The following is a 21,414-nucleotide window of genomic DNA, read 5'->3' as shown; positions in this document are numbered from 1 at the left end:
ATATATATATATATATATATATATATATATATCGATCAATCTAGGGCAGTCAGTCTGATCCTCCATTGCTGAGTTAGATCTGGCAGTGTGCTCATACCTATAGATCAGTGCATTAGGTCAAAACAAGATAGCATTTTGATTCAACCAAACCTGGTCATGCATAGTACTGCTAAACTCATGTTGCTATTACTTATCAATATGTAGAGTTATTTTGTCACCTCTTAAAAATAGAAGTTAAAATACTGCACTATGTACTGAGCCAAACGTTACTGCTTACAGAATCAAACTAACTTCTATTCATTATTTGGATGTTCAGTGGAAAAAATATATTCATTCTAAGCATTCTTAATAACAATTTGATTTCACTACCATCACAGATATTGACATTGTTGCCGTTACTGTTTGGGAGGAAGAAATACTTTTTGTATGAAAGCTAATTAGACTCTTTTTTTTTCTCTTGCAGAATGAAACCAACGCATTAAAAAATTCCAGTAATTCGATGCTTATCTTCCCCTCTCCTCCTGCAAGCCAGACAGATGGTTTTATCTTCATCATATTGGACAATTTTAATAAAAGTATACCCTTTAGTTATGTAAAGGATCCAATCTTTGACTATTTCACAAATGGTGTATTCGTACTCAAACAACCACCAATCTTTGTTAAGGTAATTATTAACCAGTAGTTGTGAGTTTTGAAAGTTTTTGTTTTGCTTGCCCTTTTTTGCTTCACTATTTCATTTTTCTTGCTTTGTATTGTGCTATGTGTTTCATTCCTACTCCGTTTACTGGGATAGATTTTCCGATTGGTTGCGCCCAGTTACTGGGTGTAAAGTGGGTGTAATCGATCACAGAAATGGTTGGGAGTTGTTACCAGATCTCCATCGAATTTTCTAGTCTGGGTTTGGAGTCGCACCAGATGCTTCCACCAATTTGCAGTTAAATTATACCAAAGTTAGCCTTCAGTTACTTAAAGGAAATTGCATGGACATCTAAATTGTGTTTCTTCTAATCACTATGTGAAATAGGTGTCTAGGGCTGCTTAAGTGTGCTATTTGCAGGAATACATTTAAAGAACCCTATAGTAAGAGCTGCATCAATATTGTGAGGCAAACTGTGCCCTTCTACCGATACCAGACGGGGACACCTCCCTGGCAGTGCCCATGCAGAACTGGCTACACAGACTTTGGGTCAGCAAACAGCCAGATCCACAGCTGTGCCACCTGCTGCAATGACACCTACAATTTGACATGTAATAAATTGAACAAGCAATCTTTCCAAAGCTTAAAATATACAGTAGTAGCAACCTGTGTAACTGCTACCATTATTTGATAAGCTTTCAACACCAGACCCAATTTAAACATGCACCATAGTGCCGGCAGATCTAAGGGCAACGATGGTCACTGCACCCTCAAGTCCTTTCCTGTGCCTTCCTGGCATGTTGCGATAGAAGGCTGCTGTGGAGTGGCAAGTACAGCCACTCTTCCCACTAGTTCATCATTATGCCCCATCTCTACTTTACCAGCCCTCAGTCAACTAGGTGTTTGGAGTGTTGCATCACCCCATTACGTGGCTATAAACTGTTTGATGCCTCTGCATTTAAGACATTTTTGTTACCCAAGCAACCCTTCCAAAGCTTGAAATAGCAATCCTTGTAAACGCTACCAGTATTTTTATCCACTTACCTTTTGAATCCTCCCATCACCCCTTACAGGGGCTGATTACATGCCATGTCCCACCCCTTTTGCTGAGCTTTCAACACCAGGCCCAGTTTGAGCCAGAAACTTGCCCATGATATGTAACTGAAATATGACTCTGCAAAATCAGGCAGAATCAGCACACTCACAGGTGGATGCTAATAATACACTGCCCCACTACCACCCAGTTGAAAGCCCATTCTCAAAATCTACCTCGCTGTGTCTGCCATCTTTGTTTAATTATAATCTCACTTACTTTCTAATTTTGGTTATCTTGTAATTATATACAGCTTGTACTCTGTACACATGCATTTTAATGTATTATGACTGAAATTAATGAGAAACAGAAACTGAAGTACGGTCTTTAGCCTTGATACAGGTAAGTTTCTCGTAACACTTCAGTACATTACTGAGACAGTGCTGCATTGTTGAGTTGCTGTCTTATGGAGGGGACATTAAACCAGGAGCTGTCTGCCTGTTCAGGTGTGGGTGTAAAAGATCCCACGGGACTTTTTCAGGGAAGAGCAGCGAGTTCTCCCAGTGTTCTAGCCAACATTCATCCTTCAACCGATACCACCAAAACAGAGTAATTAGTCATTAGTCTCATAGCTTTTTGTGGGATCTCACTGTGTAAAAATTAGCTGCCTGTCTGTCTACAAATCAACAATGACTGCACTTCAAAAATAATTAATTGACAAGTGAAGGACTATAGGATGTCCTGGGAATGTGAAAGGTGCTATATAAATGCAAGTTCATTGTTCTTTCTATCATGTTTTCCATGTTTACTGCTGTAGGACCGAGTCTCTGATTTGAAAACCTGTTATTCCTCTTTTGCAAGATGTTTTTTCCCCTTTTCTCCAATGCATAGATTTTAATTACGTGTAATCTAGAATAAGAACATAAGAAATAGGAGCAGGAGTAGACCATATGGCCCCTTGAGCCTGCTCTGCCATTCAATAAGATCATGGCTGATCTTCAACCTCAACCCCACTTTCCCGTCCAATCCCCATAATCCTTTGATTCCTTTTAGAGTCCAAAAATCTATTGATCTCGGCCTTGAATATACTCAACGACTGAGCATCCAGCCCTCTGGGGTAGAGAATTCCAAAGATTCTCACCCCTCTGAGTGAAGAAATTCCTCCTCATCTCAGTCCTAAATGGCCGACCCCTTATCCTGAGACCAAGCCTCCTAGTTCTAGACTCTCCAGCAAGGGAAAACAGCCTCAGCATCTACCCTGTCAAGCCCCCTCAGAATCTTGTATGTTTCAATGAGATCACCTCTCATTCTTCTAAACTCCAGACAATATAAGCCCATTTTACTCAATCTCTCCTTATAGCACAACCCTCTCGTCCCAGAAATCACATACCATTTGCCTTCCTAATTGCTTGCTGTACCTGAAGGATCTGAAGAGTTATCTAACCTCTTGGTTTCTGTAGATTTTGTTTACTTTATAGGTTTGCCCATTTAAAAGTGTGATTTAGAAACAATGACCAGGATTTTGACCTGGAGCCAGAAGGGGAGGGGGGTTCAAATTGCAGACAGGAAACCTGGGAAGTACGGGTTTCCTGGACGTCCTTACGATTTTGACGTAAGGACGCCTTTTTTATCGGTTTGCCGTCCGACTGGCCGGCCTGATTGGTAGGCTGGCCTCAGTTGGACGGAAGCAGAGCAAGGAAGAGGACTTGAAAAGGTAAGTCTTCAGATAAGTCTTTGATTGTATGGATGAGGGCACCGATGGGCATGGGGGGTGGCAGGGGAGGTTGGGGGGGGAAGAATCAGTCATCGGAGGAGTCAGTCATGGGGGGAGGGGATCAAGGGTCAGTCACCTGGGGGGTTGTGGGGATTGGGATCGGGGGTCATCACGGTGGTCCGCAATCGTTGGAGGGCTGGGGGTCGGGATTGGGGGTCATAGCGGGGGTCCACGATCGTTGTGGGGGGGGGGGGATTCAGAAATCATTGGGGTGGGGGGTCCGTGATAATTGGGGGGTAGCTGCAGGTAGGCTTGTTGGGCCTGGTGGTTGTATTCCTGCTCCACTGGGCCCACAAGCTGTGCCAGAAAGGCACTTACCTGTAGTTTTGGGCCTCCTCGCCTCTTTTTGCATGGCGTGAAGGAGAAGGCTCGGGAATTCCAGCCCCCAGGGGTTGAAATTGCGAAACGTTTCAAAATGGAGGCCCGCAGCCTCCTTGGAACGTTTTAGTGACCAACCCGCCTCCAGGGAGCAGGTTGGTTGCCCGCCCCTTGTCCTGCCCCAGTGAAAACCGGAAATGAGCGAGTATGAAATTGTGATTTTTCAATGTCCCCCTGCACCCAACCCACCCATTTTTCACTGTTAAAATTCTGCCCAATGTGTGTCCTGTAATTAATGGTATATATTAAACTATTTTTTAATTTGCCATGTTGGTGGCAGTTACAAAGACTTTTTGAATGTAAAATGAGGGAGGAAAGTTGTTTGAATAGTTCAGCTTATGGTCTGTTAGATCGATTTTGTTTTTTAGTGTTCTTGATCGTAATTTCCCATTGTTTAATATTTTAGGGAACGGGTCTAAATGACGCAATGACAGCAGAGGAGGTGAAAGCTTACATTGGAACAGAAGAGTGTAAAGTAACAACACTTTCTGTGAAGGACTTTGTATGTACACCCCCAGAAAAACAGCCAGCACCCAAGAGGGTAAAGAGGGATGCGAATGATGATCTTCCAGAATTTGTTGTATGTACTTTCAGCTCTTACTACAGTTCATCTCTATATAATAATCAAGCTTAATAAGTTGTAAGGGCCCGAAAATCCACGATCTTGCTCCACCGCAGTACCTATAGCCTGTATTGTTTCTTGGGTCAGGCAATTTGTATGCTCTTGGCAAGCATCCGACCAGTATCGATGTAGCTTGGGCAATCACTAGGTGGGGGAGGTCAGCGGAATGTAATGCTGGCCAACTACTACAGTGCAAAGCCTGTAGTTCCGGCTGGAAACAGCAACACAAAATTTAAATGGGTGCATTTTATAAGAAGGCCAATTTCACTGGGCCAAATATTCAGTTCCAGAGTGTTCTTTGCATATATACCTTGGCTAAAATTGTGAAATCAGAATAGACTACTTAGCCCATCATGCCTGCTTCTTGTACTTGCCATGTACAATCAAACGCAACTTCAAAATATTCATCCATACTCACAGGACTATTTCCACTGAAGCAGAGAAGGTTAAGAGGAGAATTAGTAGAAGTATTTAAAATTATGTAAGTTTTTGATAGGTAACTGGAGAAAGATTATTTCCTCTGATTGGTGAGTTAGTGAGGAGGATTATCAATTCAACATTGACATTAAGGGAATGAGAAGAGAGGGTAGGAGAATTTCTTTATTTAAAGAGTTGTTGGAGCATAGAACAGGGCTTATGTGAGGTAGAAACTGTTTAAGGGAAAAGTGGATAAATATTTGACGCAGAGGAAGACACCTGCCTATGAGAAGAAAGCAAGGCAGTGGGATTATTTTTGGATTGCCCTTGCAAAGAACTAGCACAGATAATGCAAAGATTGGCATCCTTTTGTGCTGTAAATTTCTATTGTTTTATCTGCAGTATCGAACTCTAGCTTGCTGCCCTCCTCAGAAAACAACCCGCTTTTTTCCCCATCCCCTCTTTCTATGGACCAGAATCTTGTGACTGGAATTTTAAACCTGACTCAAAAATTATTGTTTGGTTTTATTTTGCACCTGTGAAGCAGTAATGGAAGTAATTTGATTACTATTCATGCCCTTCAAAGAAACACTAACTAAAACATTTTCTATCCTGTTGCTACCTAGGTTAAATGCAATATAGTATTAATACTCTCTGGAAACTGCTTTTTTCTTGCCAGGTTAAAATGGGATACCGTGAATACTTGCTGGGAAAAGTAAAATATGACACTCCCGCACAGCTGCCTCTAGGTGTTATTTTGCCACTTGTACTGATTCCAATGTTGTTGATTATCGGTGTCTCCATTTACTGCTACAGGTACATTGACTATTTTCTGGTCTATTAAAATACAGCAGCAGGCTAGGCCTGGGGTTTGATTCTTAACCTGCAGTTGGCTATAATAGGTTGACCTATCTTATCTCATTTCAAAGGCATGCAGCAACACGGAATGGGGTCCAGCCTCTGATGTATTAGTTAATTGTGTACACCAGTTGTACATCGATTGAGTTACAAACCAAATTGTCTCTCATTGGTTCACAGTATTGTCAAGTTTTTTTTTGTATGAAAGTAATTAATAGCCAGGAAAAATGCTGCAAAAGTTGCTGTTAATTTCATTTCTTAGTTTATACGAGAAGTATAATTGCTGCAGAATGGAACAAGTGAAAATCCAATGTAATATGTAGTTTATTTCCACTGTTGAAAAAACTTGTTATTCTATGGTAATGGTCACATGATCCCATATATCTTCAGATTATCTGTTACTGCCTTTTGTGTCATATCAGCCTTCTCATCCTTAGCTCACCAGCATCAGAGTAAATAATATCAAATCTTAACTTTACAAGAAACCTGTTTTTACAAAGGTGAAAATTACAGTTTTGAACAAGCACAATTATTTTCATTTCAGGCGCAAGAGCCAGCAAGCAGAACGAGAGTACAAAAAGATCCAGCTGCAACTGGAGAGTCTCGAGGAAAGTGTGAGAGATCGATGCAAGAAAGAGTTCACTGGTAAAAATGCCCTCCCTGACTCCTATTGATTATTGCAAAGTGCTGAATTATGTAAGCAGGTCAAGATAATTATCTGAGCAGTGTGATTAAAATCAATCAATTATAAAATAAACTCCAGCCAGTCCATATCACACCATTAACAGTGTTCAAGTACCTTCAGTACTGAAAATAGATCATTCCAGACAGCTGACCCTGTGGGCTGTAAATTAATTCATACATTTAACATTTTCAAAGCACACAACCAGTGAATGAAGAAAGGTAAATGACTTCCCCATTCTTTTCATGTATATTCGCTCGCGAGGATATCTTTTATCAGTGTTTATCAACACTGGTCTGTGGAGGTGCTGCTTTTCATGTGAAGTTTATCTTTTCTTTAATTCATTCATGGGATGTGGGCGTCGCTGGCAAGGCCAGCATTTATTGCCCATCCTTAATTGCCCTCGAAGGTGGTGGTGAGCCGCTGCCTTAAACCGCTGCAGTCTGTGTGGTGAAGGTTCTCCCACAGTGCTGTTAGGTAGGGAGTTCCAGGATTTTGACCCAGCGACGATGAAGGAACGGCGATATATTTCCAAGTCGGGATAGTGTGTGACTTGGAGGGGAATGTGCAGGTGGTGATGTTCCCGTGTACCTGCTGCCCTTGTTCTTCCAGGTGGTAGAGGTCGCGGGTTTGGGAGATGCTGTCGAAGAAGCCTTGGCGAGTAGCTGCAGCGCATCTTGTAGATAGTACACACTGCAGCCATGGTGCGCCAGTGGCGGAGGGAGTGAGTGTTTTAAGTGGTGGATGGGGTGCCAATCAAGAGGGCTGTTTTGTCCTGGATGGTGCTGAGCTTCTTGAGTGTTGTTGGAGCTGCACTCATCCAGGCAAGTATTCCATCACACTCCTGACTTGTGCCTTGTAGATGGTGGAAAGGCTTTGGGGAGTCAGGAGCTGAGCCACTCACTGCAGAATACCCATCCTCTGACCTGCTCTTGTAGCCACAGTATTTGTGTGGCTGGTCCAGTTAAGTTTCTGTTCAATGGTGACCCCCATGATGTTGCTATCTATAGCAAATAACATATGAGAAACCAATATTCAAGGATTTACTTGAAATAAATTAGACAACCTGCTGCTATTTTATTTTTTTTTAAAACTTTAAATTATTTTTTTCAGATCTGGTGACTGAAATGGAGGATCACTCAAATGATCTCAATGATGTGGGCATTCCGTTTCTGGATTATAAAACCTACACTGACCGCGTCTTTTTCTTACCATCGAAGGATGGAGAAAACGATGTCATGATAACTGGCAAACTGGACATTCCCGAAGCAAGACGACAGACAGTAGAAATAGCTCTTAACCAGTTTTCAAATTTGCTCAACAGCAAATCTTTCTTGATTCATGTAAGTTTCATTTGAGCTAAAGTCAATTAATTTTGTGAGTTGGATTGTAAGATCAATGCATAATACTTACTTCAGGTGAGCAGTGTAGTGTAAGGTTACAGAGATGCTTTTTAAGTAAAATTATTTTTGGTTACTGTTTTAACGACAACCAATATGCCCCCTCAACAACAAACTCTTTGGATTTTCACTAATTTCTGTCATCATACTCTTTATTTCAAAACCAGGGGACTCTGTTACTCCTTTTTAATGTTGATCAGAAACCATGGGATAGATTTTAACTATCGGCTGGTTGATCAGTGGAACATGCCAGCTGGCCACCAGACTCTGCCAGTGGGAGGCCCACTCCATTTTGAGGGGAGGGTCTCACTAACATGCCATCCGTGAGCTGCAGGCACCAAATGGATGCCCTGGCTGCAGCTCGCCGGCTTTGGGCAGGTGCAGTATCGGGCGGCCTGGAGGCCAACCTGGCCAGCAGTGGGGTAGATCCGGGGTGGGGTGGTGGGGGTGGGGGGTTCCAGGGTGGCAATGGACCACATTATTCTTTTGGAGCTAGGAGGAGTACTTCTCTGGGCCCTACAAAAATAATTTTAAATGTACTTTTTTGGTGCCTCTTCTGCTACAGTGTCATAGTAGGTACAGCACAAGAGGAGGCCATTCGGCCCGTCATGCCTGTGCTGGCTTCTTGAAAGAGCTATCCAATTAGTCCCACTCATCTGCTCTTTTCACATAGCCTTGTAATTTTTTTCTCTTCAAATATTTATCCACTTCTCCTTTGAAAGTTATTATTGAATCTGCTTCCACCACCCTTTCAGGCAGTGCATTCCAGATCATTACAACTCGCTGTGTTAAAAAAAAAAATGCTTCCTCATGTTGCCTCTGGCTCTTTTGTCAGTCACCTTAAATTTGTGTCCTCTGGTTACCAACCCTTCTGCCATTAAAAACAGTTTCTCCTTATTTACTCTGTCAAAACCATTCATGATTTTGAAGATCTCTATCAAATCTCCCCTTAACCTTCTCTGTTCGAAGGAGAATAACCTCAGCTTCTCCCGTCTCTCCACATAACTGAAGTCCATCATCACTGGCACCATTCCAATAAATCTCTTCTGTACCCTCTCTAAGGTCTTGACATCCTTCCTGAAGTGTGGTGCCCAGAATTGAACACTATACTCCAGCTGAGGCCTAACCAGTGTTTGATAAAGGCTTAGCATAACTTCCATGCTTTTGTACTCTATGCCTCTATTAATGAAGCCCAGGATCCCATCTGCTTTTTTAACTGCCCATTTATCTGTCAGAATTTTGCAGTCGGAATCCTATGTACGTCATAGGACCTTGATTTGCATATTAAAAGGGCTTACCGCCTGAAACAAGCAGGAGCTCTGGCCACCCAATGGAAGTCCCTTTTGTAAACGAGGTGGTAAGCCATTTTGGGCCGTTACCACCCCATTTACGCCGGGTAGCCTAAGTTCAAATCTACCCCCATATCTTGAAGTTAAAACACTCATCATAACTTATTTTTTACCTCAATAACATAAAGAGGGGGTGGGGAAACTGGGTGGTGCAGGAGGTTGTTGCTCTGTTTTTCACCTCTGGACCGGATTTGAATTTAGGCTAGGGAGCCAATGGGAGATTTTCACCTGGGGAATGCTCAGTTCGCAGGTGCAAAGCAGGGCAAAAAGGGGCGGAGACCAATGACAGCAGGTCTCCACGCCCTTTGTGTTACTGTGGGAATCCTGGGCATTTCCTGTGTAGGAGTGCTTGCTCCTACAACAGGCGCAATCATGCAAATAGGATAGGAGAGACGTAACACTGTCTCGTTTTATCTTTCTGTCTGCACACCCATTAGGAAGGGTGCCCAGAATTTGCATAGATTTAAGAAACTGAGAGGGATGGGCAGCAAAGACAATTGAGGACTTAAAACAGTAAGTGCCTTTTATTTTTGTAGGCCTCCGTACATCTTCAAACCTGGAGGTTTAAATGGCTGTTACCATTGTTGCAGCCTCTGAGGCCTGCCGCAGTGGTTGACTTTCCACCCCTGGTTCCCTATCAATGCGTGGTCCTAAACCTGGAGAACATATGGCCTAGGGTGATGATCTAACCCATAAATATGACAGGTTCAGATCAGGCAGGGTGCACATTAGATATGCTCCACCTGATTGGCACCCAGGAGTAGGGGGAGGATAAATGAGTCCTGACATCTTCAGAAGAGGAGGGGATCAAATTTAAGAGGGTGAGGAGCAATTGACTTCCTTTTAACCAGACAAGGAAGAGCTAAAAATCTGCAATTAATTAGCAGAGTGCAATATTTTCATTGTGCATTATTTAGTTTTTTAATGAGTTATTTTTATTCAATTTTAATGTGGGTGTTTGATCCATTGGAATTGGTGCAGTTATCCAGTGATGCAGTTCAGTGTGCACTGTTGGTATAGTTTCCTATTGCTTCAGTTCCAATGTTTAATTGTATTGCCTCCTACATATCCACACTGATTTCCTTGCTCACGAGTATGAAATTGTCCAATTCAGACATCAGCTATGCCAGTTATTTGCTGGCCCACCAGAAGGTACGCCTAAATGGTATGAAAGGTATCTCCTTTCTCCCATCATGGGCTGGCTTTTCCTTCTGCCCCAGACACATTGAAGATTGGTGAAATCTGAAACCTGCCCCAGCGGGGAAACCAGAATCTAGTTTCTGGGGGCTTGCACCTTACATTCTTAATTTCATTTCTTACTAGTATTAATGAAACCCAAATTTCACTTTTTTTGAATAGTTTATCCACACACTTGAGAATCAGAAAGATTTCTCTGCAAGAGAGAAAGTTTACTTTGCATCTTTGCTGACTATTGCTCTGCATGGAAAGCTTGAATATTACAACGATATCATGAGGACACTGCTATTGGAGCTCATGGAACAATATGTTGCTAAAAACCCAAAGCTCATGCTCCGAAGGTACGTGAAGGGTTGCACTTCAATATCAAAACATTTTTATTATTGTAAAACTATAACTGATTTGCTAAAATTATGCAACCTGTTCTCATAATTTAACCCTTTGAGCCATGGTATCATTCTGGTGAATCTGCACTTTATCCCTTCTAAGGCCAATATATCTTTCCTGAGGTACGGTGCTCAAAACTGAATGCAGTACTCCTGATGGGATCTGACCAAGGCACTGTACAACTGAAGCATCACTTCCTCACCTTCTGAATTTCAATCCCCTTGACATAAAGGCCAACATTTCATTAACCTTTTTAATTACTTTTTGTACCTGTGCACGAGCTTTTAGTAATTTTCATACATGTACACCTAAGTCCCTTTGCTCCTCCGCAGCTAGAATACAGTGCTAGTAAGGGGTCTTCAACATTTGAGATTGGCCTTTTTCTTTTTACAAGACTGGTGCACCCACTGTGTTGCCAGCATTTTCTATTTTAACTTCAGACCTGATCTGCAGGCTTTCCATGTTTCCAATTTGTCCCATTTTTTCGCCTTTTTCCTTGGATGAACCTATTAGCCATTCATATCTTCCTTTTTGTTTCTTTAATGCATCTGTGACTGACTGACTGAGATGATCTTACATCATCTAACAATCTGCTGCTTTTCTTTTAAGCAGGTTACAGGTCATTCGCCGACTAACTTCCTCTTGGAGTAGCTTTTTGTTTTGTGTTTTCCCCCTTCTTTCTCTTTCCCCCCCCCCCCTCTTTTTACTGATTCTATTAAATGTTTGGTTCTCTTTCATTTTTCTCTCCACAGATGCTGACTGACCTGTTGTGCATTTCTGGTGTTTTCTTTTTTGTTTCAGATTTCCAGCGTGTGCAGTCTTCTGCTTTTTATTAGAATTTATATAAATTTGTTTCACAGTAATTTATCACAGTCAATTGATGGATTAAGATGGTAAGATTGAACACAATAGAGCACATAAAGGGTAAACTAAATTGGTTTTGGGATGAAATGTGAACTTTGTCATTCTTTTCTGTTAGATCTGAAACTGTCGTGGAGCGAATGCTTTCCAACTGGATGTCTATCTGCCTATACCAGTTTCTGAAGGTAACTCCAAATCTCCAAATGATTGTTTACACCCCATTCTGACTACATGTTAATATTGTCCCAAATATCTGAAGGTTTTTTTTTTCCCACCTGTAAACTTCAGGATTCTGCTGGTGAACCACTGTACCGACTATTCAAAGGGCTTAAGCACCAGGTAGAGAAAGGACCAGTCGATGCAGAACTGAAAAAGGCAAAGTACACACTAAACGACACAGGACTCTTGGGAGAGGATGTGGAATATCTCACACTGGTAAGTCCGCAATCCCACACCGATTTATTAAAATGATTGTCACTGTTTTATAAAGGGGAGGGAAAAAGCCTTTTTCTCTTTTCCCCCTTTCCTGACTAGTGCTTGCTGGGGTGTGGTGCTGTAGGCAGGTCTAATCCTCTACCACCACCCCAGTTAAGAGATGCCAACTCAGCAGCGACATGGGATCAAACCTGGGAACTTCTGTGTCTGTATAGCTCAGTATTTTCTGGATAAACTTACTGAACCAGTCGCAGAAGCAAAAAATTAATTTAAAACTTGGAGGTACCCTGACTGTTAAAGCAAAAACAATTTCAGTCAGTCGAGGATGGTTAGGATCTATGGAAGGAGTTTGAATGCAGCATTTTGCCCTCCTGTCAACATCTTAAAATATATGCAACTCATTAATAACCTAGAAAATAATTGACTGGAATTAATAGGACATTGCAGGTTCAGTTCTCGTTTAAAGTTTTTATTTTGCAGTTTGTTTTAAAAACTCAAGATTTTATCCAAGTATTCATTAATTTTGATGTCCACACAAGAACAGAAAGATCAAACCAATCAATAATGAAGTTGGGGCAGGAAAGACACGTCCATTAAGAAATAGACAGGGGCTAAAAGAGGATCAAAGCCAGTTTAAGAAGGATTATATTCTAACAGTTACTTGCGGAATCTGAATATCAATCTAAGGGCTTATTGAAGTGTTGAATACAATTGCAGTGTCAAGTGGGAAGAGCACCAAACTCCTTCCAGATTCCTTGGAGTTACAAACTAATTTCAGGATTGGATCTAAACGGAAGCTGAACTTTGTGCCCATATGGTTGCAATATTTGGAACTGTAACCAGCTTGGTCATAGAGAACTCAAGTGCTAAGTTTCTAAACCAAAAATCTAATAACAAAGAGCGTCTGTGCTAAAAGCAGGTTATGCAGCTTTGTGGTAATGTTTGTTTATATGTCTTTGTTTTTCTCGTCTCTTGTCAGACTTTGAATGTAATTGTTCAAGGGGAGGCTGGAGAATCTATGCCAGTAAAGGTCCTGAACTGTGACAGTATAACCCAAGTCAAAGAGAAAATTCTTGACCAAGTGTACAGAAATATTCCTTTTTCACAAAGGCCTAAGCTAGATAGCGTTGTTCTTGGTGAGTCAATTATTTATTAATTAACTACATTAACTGTTCTCCCCCACAGCTTTCTCTTCCCGCCCCCCCCCCCTCCTCCCGATCCCTGCCAACAGCTTCCACCACCCTCCAGATCCCATCCCAAAGCCTTCACCACCTCTCGATCCCTTCCCACAGCTTTGTCTTTCCCTCCCCGCCCGCACCCCTCCTCCCGATCCCTTCCCACAGCGTTTACCCGCCTCCCCCCCCCCCCCCCCCCCCCCCCAATCTCCCCATCCTTCCACAGGCTTGCCCTTCCACCCCGTACTGACTGCCGGGGACCGTTCACACGGGTCCCCGGCTGACGCCTCCTGCTGCCAGATGCCCAGTCCCATCCGCTGGCCGGGTGTCAGGTGGAACTCTATATAGTTTTATTTAAATGAGGTCCTGCCCCTAAGATCGGCAGGGCTTCCATGTCCCCGGCCTTACTGGGTTCAACGTCCATTACTGGGCCCCCGCACCCTTTCCTGCCTTCCCGTTAACACTGAAACCATAATGTTTGTGGGGGGCAGTTTGTTTCAGTAGACAGTAGAAAGTGTTAATTTTTTTTCTTCTGCTTCTCCCCAGAATGGCGTCCAGGCTCTACTGGTCAAATCCTTTCAGATCTGGATGTCACTTCAGAGCGCGAAAGAAAATGGAAACGTTTAAACACATTAAAACACTATAATGTGAGTATTGTATGCCTTTGTTTTCTGTACAAAACACATTGATAACATTTCTGTGTTGCAGAATGTGAGAATTTTAAAAATATTTTTGATCAAATATTATTAGTTTATATGTATATAAATACACATACAAAATTTACCTAGCTGTCAAATCTACTTTACCCAGTCTTTGACTATTAAACCTATTATGACTACATTTCAACCTTGAAAACTGAACTTTGAAGAGGGAGCTGTCTTTCTTTGTGGAGGGACAATAATGTAACAATCGTGCATCATTTTTTCACATTCATTGTTTTTGCACTAATGACACTTTTGAGTACAGGTTGCAACATTTCATTAAGTGTTTAGACAAAGAGAGATTTCATTAACTACTTTTTGATCCCATTACTCCTCAAGCAGCAGCAATAAACGTCTGAGCTCAAGCTCAACAAATTGGGAAGGCCTTGAAGTCAAGTGAATCCTTTTGCAGGGTCTACAATACTAGTAATACCAACTCTCAGTACTCTTATTATAATTTAAAATTCATGTCATAATGATTTTTTAAACTTTAGCAAACTTGTGATGTTTTGTAGGATATATGTTAACAGTATAAAGAAGAACACAAAAAAGTACATTCATTGAAACAATTTTTGCAGTCTGTGAAACACTCAGGAGGGAGCAATGATTAGTGCTGAAACACATATATTGCTCTCACTTTGTTGCTACAGTTTAGCCATTATATATGCCATGTCTTCAAAATCTAAAATCACCATTTTTCAAACCCATTTTCAAATAATGACATAAGTCAAGCTATTTTTAATAAATCTAAGTTCAGTCTGCAGGGTGAGATTGATCTGTTTGAAGCTGTAGGACGTGACTAGCACAAAGGCATAAGTTGTCATCCTACCTTCATTCACATTTTCTTTGTGTAGCAAAGTGAATTCAACCCGTAGGGCAAAACTACTGCTGAATACCTACAGCCCAGACTCTGTGGGTTGCCTGTCCCTGTGCAAATTCTGAACTGTTGATCAGCTTGGATTGTACATGTCGCAGCTTGTTTCTCCATCCCTAATGAACAGTCTGGAGTATGGCCTCAGCTCTCTGGCAGTCTTCAGATACTTCACTGCTCTCCACCACATCATTAACCAGAACTGAGGAGTGCTGCTGTGCCTGACAAATTGGAAATAATAGTTATTTCACAGTCAGCTGGAGGAGCTGCAACACATGGTGCCAGTACCTTCTATTAAATTAAAGAAGAAACTGAACTTGTGCTTTTCTAATCTATTCATTTTACTGCTTTCTTTAACCCCTACATTGTGCACCAGTCTTTGACTTAGTGTGCCATCAATTAAAGCCTGAGCCTAATCAGTAGTAGCTGATTTTGACAGATGTGTGACACAATCCACAGTAATTTTCAGCAGCCTCTATTTCTGGGTGGTGATGAATGTATTGGCCTAGACTTTCTGTAAATCCCCATCGCACACTCTTTCTCTTTCTCTCCCACCCCCCACCCCAGGACACTTCAGCCTTCGGGTCATTTAAATGCAAGAGGTGGGCTTCCCCAGCCTTTGCCAGGGAGTTCTGCCAAAGTAGGGATGAAGTTTCACTGCAGCAGAACTCCTAAGCCATTCGCAGCTTCTTTAGCCCATGCAAGAATACTGGATACCGGCAACCCTTGTGTCCAGCGTTCAAAGGATGCAAATTATGGAGGGAAGCATTCAAGGACTTAATTCCCTGATTTGCACCTCATTGTGTACACACCCAGCCATATATGGGCGCGTGTACGCTCTGGTGTGGGCTCTGGCACCGGTTAATGGGAGGGTGTTGCATGAGACTGGAACAAGGTGAAGCATGTCCCCAGGTACCACTGCCCATCCCAGATCCGTTAAAAAAAAAAAGAAAATCGACAGTGGAGGTGTAAACTCACAGCATTGACTTAAGGCAAAGTATTTGTGGGACATTTTTGTGTACTCCCTTTCCTTTTATCCTATCCCCCATGTCTAATTGCTTCTTTTTGTTTGACCTGTTTTCAACCTGTTGGTGTCTTGTGCGATGAGACTTGTCTTTTTGCCTAGGTTTCTTAAATGATTTAGGTTATTTTTTAATTATTTACTTTGGATATTTATTGTAACAACATAAGCAAAAAAAAATTTTGAAATTGTAACACGAACTGAGAATTCTGCTGTTGTCCTTGCAGGTACGGGATTTCTCCACACTCATTTTAGTGAGGTCTTCACATGCTCAGCAACCTGATGACCATCAGCAGATTATTCACGGAGAAAGTCAGTAGGAATTTATCACTCTGCATAAGCAATTAGAAAGTACAATGTTATGTTGACTAACAGCTGCACACTGAAACAGGAGTCAGATCAGAAATTACAATTCGATGTGAGGCTTTCTAAAGAAGAAAGAGAACGTTGAGTTAGGTTTTCCTACAGATTTATCCTACCAAAGATTAAAAGTCCAATGTCATTTTGACTTTTTTCTTTGTGTATCTGAGAGCAACTTGTGATGCCATTTTTAGTTTGAGGTGATGGATGCAAGTGCTGGAAATGGAACACTCTTATTTTGACACTCATTGCCAAACAATCCTAGCTCAGATTCTTGATTCTGTCATTGCTTCCCATTTCCATGCCCTTCTCTCCCAAAATCCCTCCAGTTAGTTTCTGACCTTCAAAAAAAAACACCAAAACACCAACTGCCCTGGCCGAAGTCACAAATGACATCCTCTGTGACTGAGTGTGGTGTGTTACCCTCCCCGACATTTCCACATGGTTTAATATGGCAGATCAAAGCACGCTCCTCCACCTCCCCTCTATTGTCCAGTTCCATGGGACTTCCCTTGCACGTTGGTGCTAGCACAAAACATGCGCTATCGCATTGGCAACCCGTTTTACACTCTGCCTGATTTTCTATTCCATTGACTTCAGTAGAAAAGAAAATTGAGCGGAGTGTAAAATGGGCAATGTCGCCCGTTTTGCGCTATTGCCCAAGACACATTTCACCCCCTTATTTTCGGAATGCATCTCTCAATGTATAGTTGTTTTGGAAGACATTAAAGCAGGGAGCTTGTGAATGTGTTTTAGTAAGATTTTTTTCGCCCAATTTGGTCTTTCCAGGAAGTGGACTATTAGAAGAAGATAGAAGGTGGCATTTAGTGCGGCCAGCAGATGAAGTAGATGAAAGTAAATCAAAGCGAGGCAGCATGAAAGAAAAAGAAAGGACCAAAGCTATCACAGAAATATATTTGACAAGGCTATTGTCTGTAAAGGTGAGATTTTATGTGCATTTTTAATAGCTATTTACTGAACAAAATGGATAGAGTTCATCAAAAGTATTAGTTTCTGTTGCTCTGATTGAAGCTACCAACCAGGAAGGTGAGCCTTTATGTAACAAAAACTTGCTAACTTTGCCACACTCTACCTTTTCTGCAGTGTTGCAAACTAGGCACTGCAGGTTGTTAGATTGGAAATTATTCTAAGTACAATATTGTCCACCGCTGAGAGACTTAGATGGTGCCATAAACCAGAGGTGTCTAAGCCCTTGACTTTGTGGGCTACATTGGCACTTATGGTGACTTGGAGGCCAAGAAATTTAATTTGCATACATCTCAAGCTGCTGATTCTACTGAATCTCTGTCAAAACAGACCAAGTGTCTTCATAATTGAGTCAGCATAATTGACATTTGCCAAAGGCTTTAGACACTATGCAAAATACATCAATCTATTCGCAATTGCTGATGCTCACAATCCATAATATATTTAAAGTTTTGCATCTGGAAAGTCTTACTGCCTGTTATCATTTTTATCACACTTTCGTTTCACTTTTTCCATTATAAATTCCTTTGTTCATAGCCAGTTTCTATTATAAATATGATTATGTAAACTTGCCACACTGCCCCAGTTTTGTGGCTCCCAGTTCCTCATTTCAGAAAAACTTCTGTGCTCCAAACAACTCTACTTCTCTGTTTCCCAAATGGCTGCTTGTTTTTCTGTTTAGCTATAAATAATAATGTAAAATTGAAGTATTGTATAAAAATAATGGCAAAATGTATGACTTTAAAATGGGAACTGCACTGGTCCAATTATTCCCTGCATGAAGCTCAAGAAATCAATCTTCACCTTCTGTGTTTCCCACCCCCCCACTCCCAACCCCAGCTATGCGAACTGTTTCTAGAAACAAAAAAAAGTGTAGAATTCATTTTTATACAAAGTGTGCAAATGAGAAACTGAGGCAAGTTGGTCTTGATGCAATGCCACAGGTAATTGACTAGTCATTGCATAAAATGCTAGCTGTCTAAACATAATGGGCCGGAAAATGCTCATAAAATAATGGTGGACTTACAAGTGCTCACTGATATTAATGGGCAAATCGAAGAGCAAGTTCCGGCGACCGCACGTACACAGTCAAACGCGGAAATCCAGAACTTGCTCTTCCTGATTCACCAGTGATCTGAAAGCTTTGCATTAAAGGGACCTCACCAGCTACAATCAATGGAGCAGCAGGAACTTGCTCTCCTGCCCAGCTGGAAACTAACTAATCTCTCCTCAAAAATGGTACGCTGAGTTTCTTAGGTCTAAACTAACTTTTAACGGCGTGGTAAGTATTGATGACTGCCAAACAACCTCTCTGGCACTGAAAGTTAACTTTAAAAAATGTGGAGTCTCATTACTCCTGATTTTAATAGTTTTTGGACATTTTTTTAAAAATTTAATTACAAAATTTAATTTTAACTCTTACCCTTTCTTTAGTTCACTTTCTCTATCTTACTTTATAGTACATTTACTAACCTTATCAGGCACTTCCTGGTTTTAGTCTGCATGTTTTGTCCAATGAGTTTCACTTCCTGGTTCTCGCAGCATGGCTTGTTTCAAGCTGATTGGTTGAGGGGACATAGAGATCCTTTCCCCGCTCATACAGTCTGGGAAAGAACACTGCTGTTTTTTGAATTCTCCAAGCAAGTTACAGCCAAGAAGAACCCAGTAACTTAGTGGGTGAATTTAAAGCTAATGATTGGCGAGCATTGTTGGTTCGCCGCTCAGAGCAATTTACGGACCAATGCTGTGACCTGCAAAATTTGTGCCTGGTTTAGTTTGCCAAAAATACACCTATAAGGAATGGTTACATGTTTCCTGCATTATTCAGTCCAAAAAAGAGAAGCACAAAAAGCCTAAGAAGCATAGTTGAACACACATTGGTGCAAAGGCAAGATTGACATAGCACAATACCAAGGATTCCAGAGACATTACCCTCTCTCTTGGCTCAAGCAGCACAAGAACCCTTATGTCCTGTGGAATATTTAATCAGATCAGGCTATACTTAGACCAGCATTGTTGGAGCACTTTCACCACATGGACTACAGTGGTTCAAGAAGGCCCACCACCACCTTCTCAATGGCAACTAGGGATGAGCAATAGATGCGGGCCAATGATGCTCACATGCCGAGAATTCTTTTTTTTAAAACTGCTGTTACATCTAATCCAATTCCCAGTTATATATCCAGCTCCTTTTTGGAAAGAGTTGATTGATTGCTTCCTGTGAGAAGTTCCACTTGCACTCTGTGTTTTGAAACATTTTTACTTGGAAATAAATACGGAGAAGTTATCTCTGTCTCTCTCAATTGAGTTATGTTTATTTAATTTCTCAGAATATAGTGGTCTACAGCATTTAATGATTGCTGAAATTGGAAGTGTTCTAGTCTTCAACCACTGACATACCTCTCCTTAGAAAGTACTAATTTTTTTTCTTGAACCATTTTTTCTCCCCTTCTTTCCCTGAAGCCATCAACTCCTTGCAGGGGTAAATTTCCATGAGCGTTGCTTGTTTGTGGTACCTTGCCCAAGTGGCTATTATGCATATGTAAGCCTCGATGGTGATTATTGGAATGCTAGTTGACTGTGTACATCATTACAGGCAAGCTAATCCTGACTTTATACAATGTAAACACACACTCTTCCAAAAGGGAGCCATTCGGTAGCTATCAGGAGCAGGTACCTCAGCCTGTTTTACCCTTCATACTATACTGTTGCCAGCTAAATGACCGCACCAGAGATCAAACCTGTCACCTTCCTGGTCTGTATAGCTCAGCTACTGATTGAGCCATTGAGGAGCACAGAATGCAGTAATGAGTATATTCGCAAGCAGAAACTTCTATAGTTATGTTGTGGCCAATCATGCTGCTTGTAAGTTTGTTGCATGTAGCGGCAAAGGAATTGAATATGCAAAGTGGTTTATTTCCACTATATAAAACCACTTCCTGTAATCAGGGAAGGATTTTAACACCTATTTGTTTGATTTAAAACAGGGAACACTGCAACAGTTTGTAGATAATTTCTTCCAAAGTGTTCTCAGTACGAATCAAATCGTTCCAACGGCTGTGAAATACTTCTTTGACTTCCTTGATGAGCAAGCACACAAGTATGAAATAATGGATGAAGAAACCATTCATATCTGGAAAACCAACAGGTAGGAAAATTGAAATTCAGATTACTAACCCTCTATGATCATTTTACTAAAGCGTGTCCGTGTACATTGAGAGTCCTATTTCTGTAGGGGTAAATTTTTACTTTCACCGTCTGGGCATTAGGCACTGCCTAGGTGGAACGCAGAGAGGAAAATCAGGTGAGAAGGATTGCACACTTGTTACGGAACCGTCCGAATTTCCTTCCATTAATATAAATGCAGGAACGTTCAGGTGGGTTCTTTTATTGGCGTGCAATCCTCCCCGCCATGCATTCTGTACTCAGCCAGGTGAGCCTTAATGCCCAGGTGATTAAAGACGAAAATCTACCCCCGATGTCTTTGATGTTATGAGATGGTGATGGGATTCTGTGCGTGTAAGGTGCTTGGTTGAGCAAAAAGAAAAACTTTGCATTGCAACTGGTTTTGTTGTGCCTGAATAGAAACAATCAACTCCAGATGAACTGTACCCAACCATACCATAGAATTGCAATGCCTCAAACCACTTTCCATCCATTCTCATTTTATGTAAAGTTTTGATGCGAGTATCAAAATTAATTGAAATACCTGGATTGGAATTTTTTACTTTTCCTATTTATCTAATCTCAGTGCTCGCTGTACTAAGTGCAGGTAATTCACTGCCTGATGTAACCTGGAGACACCAGCCTGGTTTAAAAAGTTTATCACTGTGGAAAGTATGGTTTATAAAGTTAATTTATTTTATTTTGATGGAGTCACCGAATGAAAAAAGAGCAAATGTGTTATTTCTATCTGTAGATTTATCAAAGTTCTGATTGAAGCGTAACATTTCTTGGCAGCAGAATTTTATACCTCTCAGGGCTCGCTGTGCCCAGTTTGCCAAGACTCAACCATCTGAGAGATCACCCATTGGCACTTGCTATATAGGTTTTGCTGATTTAGAATTCTCTAGAAAAAAGAAGGTTGAGGGGTGAACTGATAGAGGTCTTTAGATAATGAAATGGTTTGATAGGGTGGACGTAGAGAAAATGTTTCCACTTGTGTGGGAGACCAAAACTAGAGGTCATAAATATAAGGTAGTCACTAATAAATCCAATAGGGAATTCAGGAGAAAGTTGTTTACCCAAAGAGTGGTAAGAATGTGGCTT

At 41.3% G+C, this 21,414-nt stretch overlaps 1 protein-coding gene across 4 annotated transcripts in view; it reads left to right on the top strand.

Moving 5' to 3' along the window:
• Positions 1-21,414, top strand: part of LOC137341668 (plexin-B2-like) — a 241,438-nt gene that overhangs the window by 213,776 nt on the left and 6,248 nt on the right. For all 4 annotated transcript variants that reach the window (XM_068005021.1, XM_068005020.1, XM_068005019.1 and 1 more), the window contains 13 exons: positions 464-664; positions 4,229-4,402; positions 5,541-5,677; positions 6,264-6,364; positions 7,515-7,744; positions 10,510-10,688; positions 11,714-11,780; positions 11,884-12,030; positions 13,010-13,166; positions 13,752-13,852; positions 16,026-16,110; positions 16,948-17,099; positions 20,133-20,293. In XM_068005021.1, the coding sequence (XP_067861122.1) occupies positions 464-664; positions 4,229-4,402; positions 5,541-5,677; positions 6,264-6,364; positions 7,515-7,744; positions 10,510-10,688; positions 11,714-11,780; positions 11,884-12,030; positions 13,010-13,166; positions 13,752-13,852; positions 16,026-16,110; positions 16,948-17,099; positions 20,133-20,293 (1,892 nt within the window). The remainder of the gene's footprint in view (positions 1-463; positions 665-4,228; positions 4,403-5,540; positions 5,678-6,263; positions 6,365-7,514; positions 7,745-10,509; positions 10,689-11,713; positions 11,781-11,883; positions 12,031-13,009; positions 13,167-13,751; positions 13,853-16,025; positions 16,111-16,947; positions 17,100-20,132; positions 20,294-21,414) is intronic.

Source organism: Heptranchias perlo, chromosome 24, assembly GCF_035084215.1.
Source record: "Heptranchias perlo isolate sHepPer1 chromosome 24, sHepPer1.hap1, whole genome shotgun sequence".
In the NCBI taxonomy this organism is placed as follows: Eukaryota; Metazoa; Chordata; class Chondrichthyes; order Hexanchiformes; family Hexanchidae; genus Heptranchias; species Heptranchias perlo.
The sequence above is the reverse complement of the archived record's forward strand: the minus strand, read 5'-3'. Positions and strand labels throughout refer to the sequence as shown.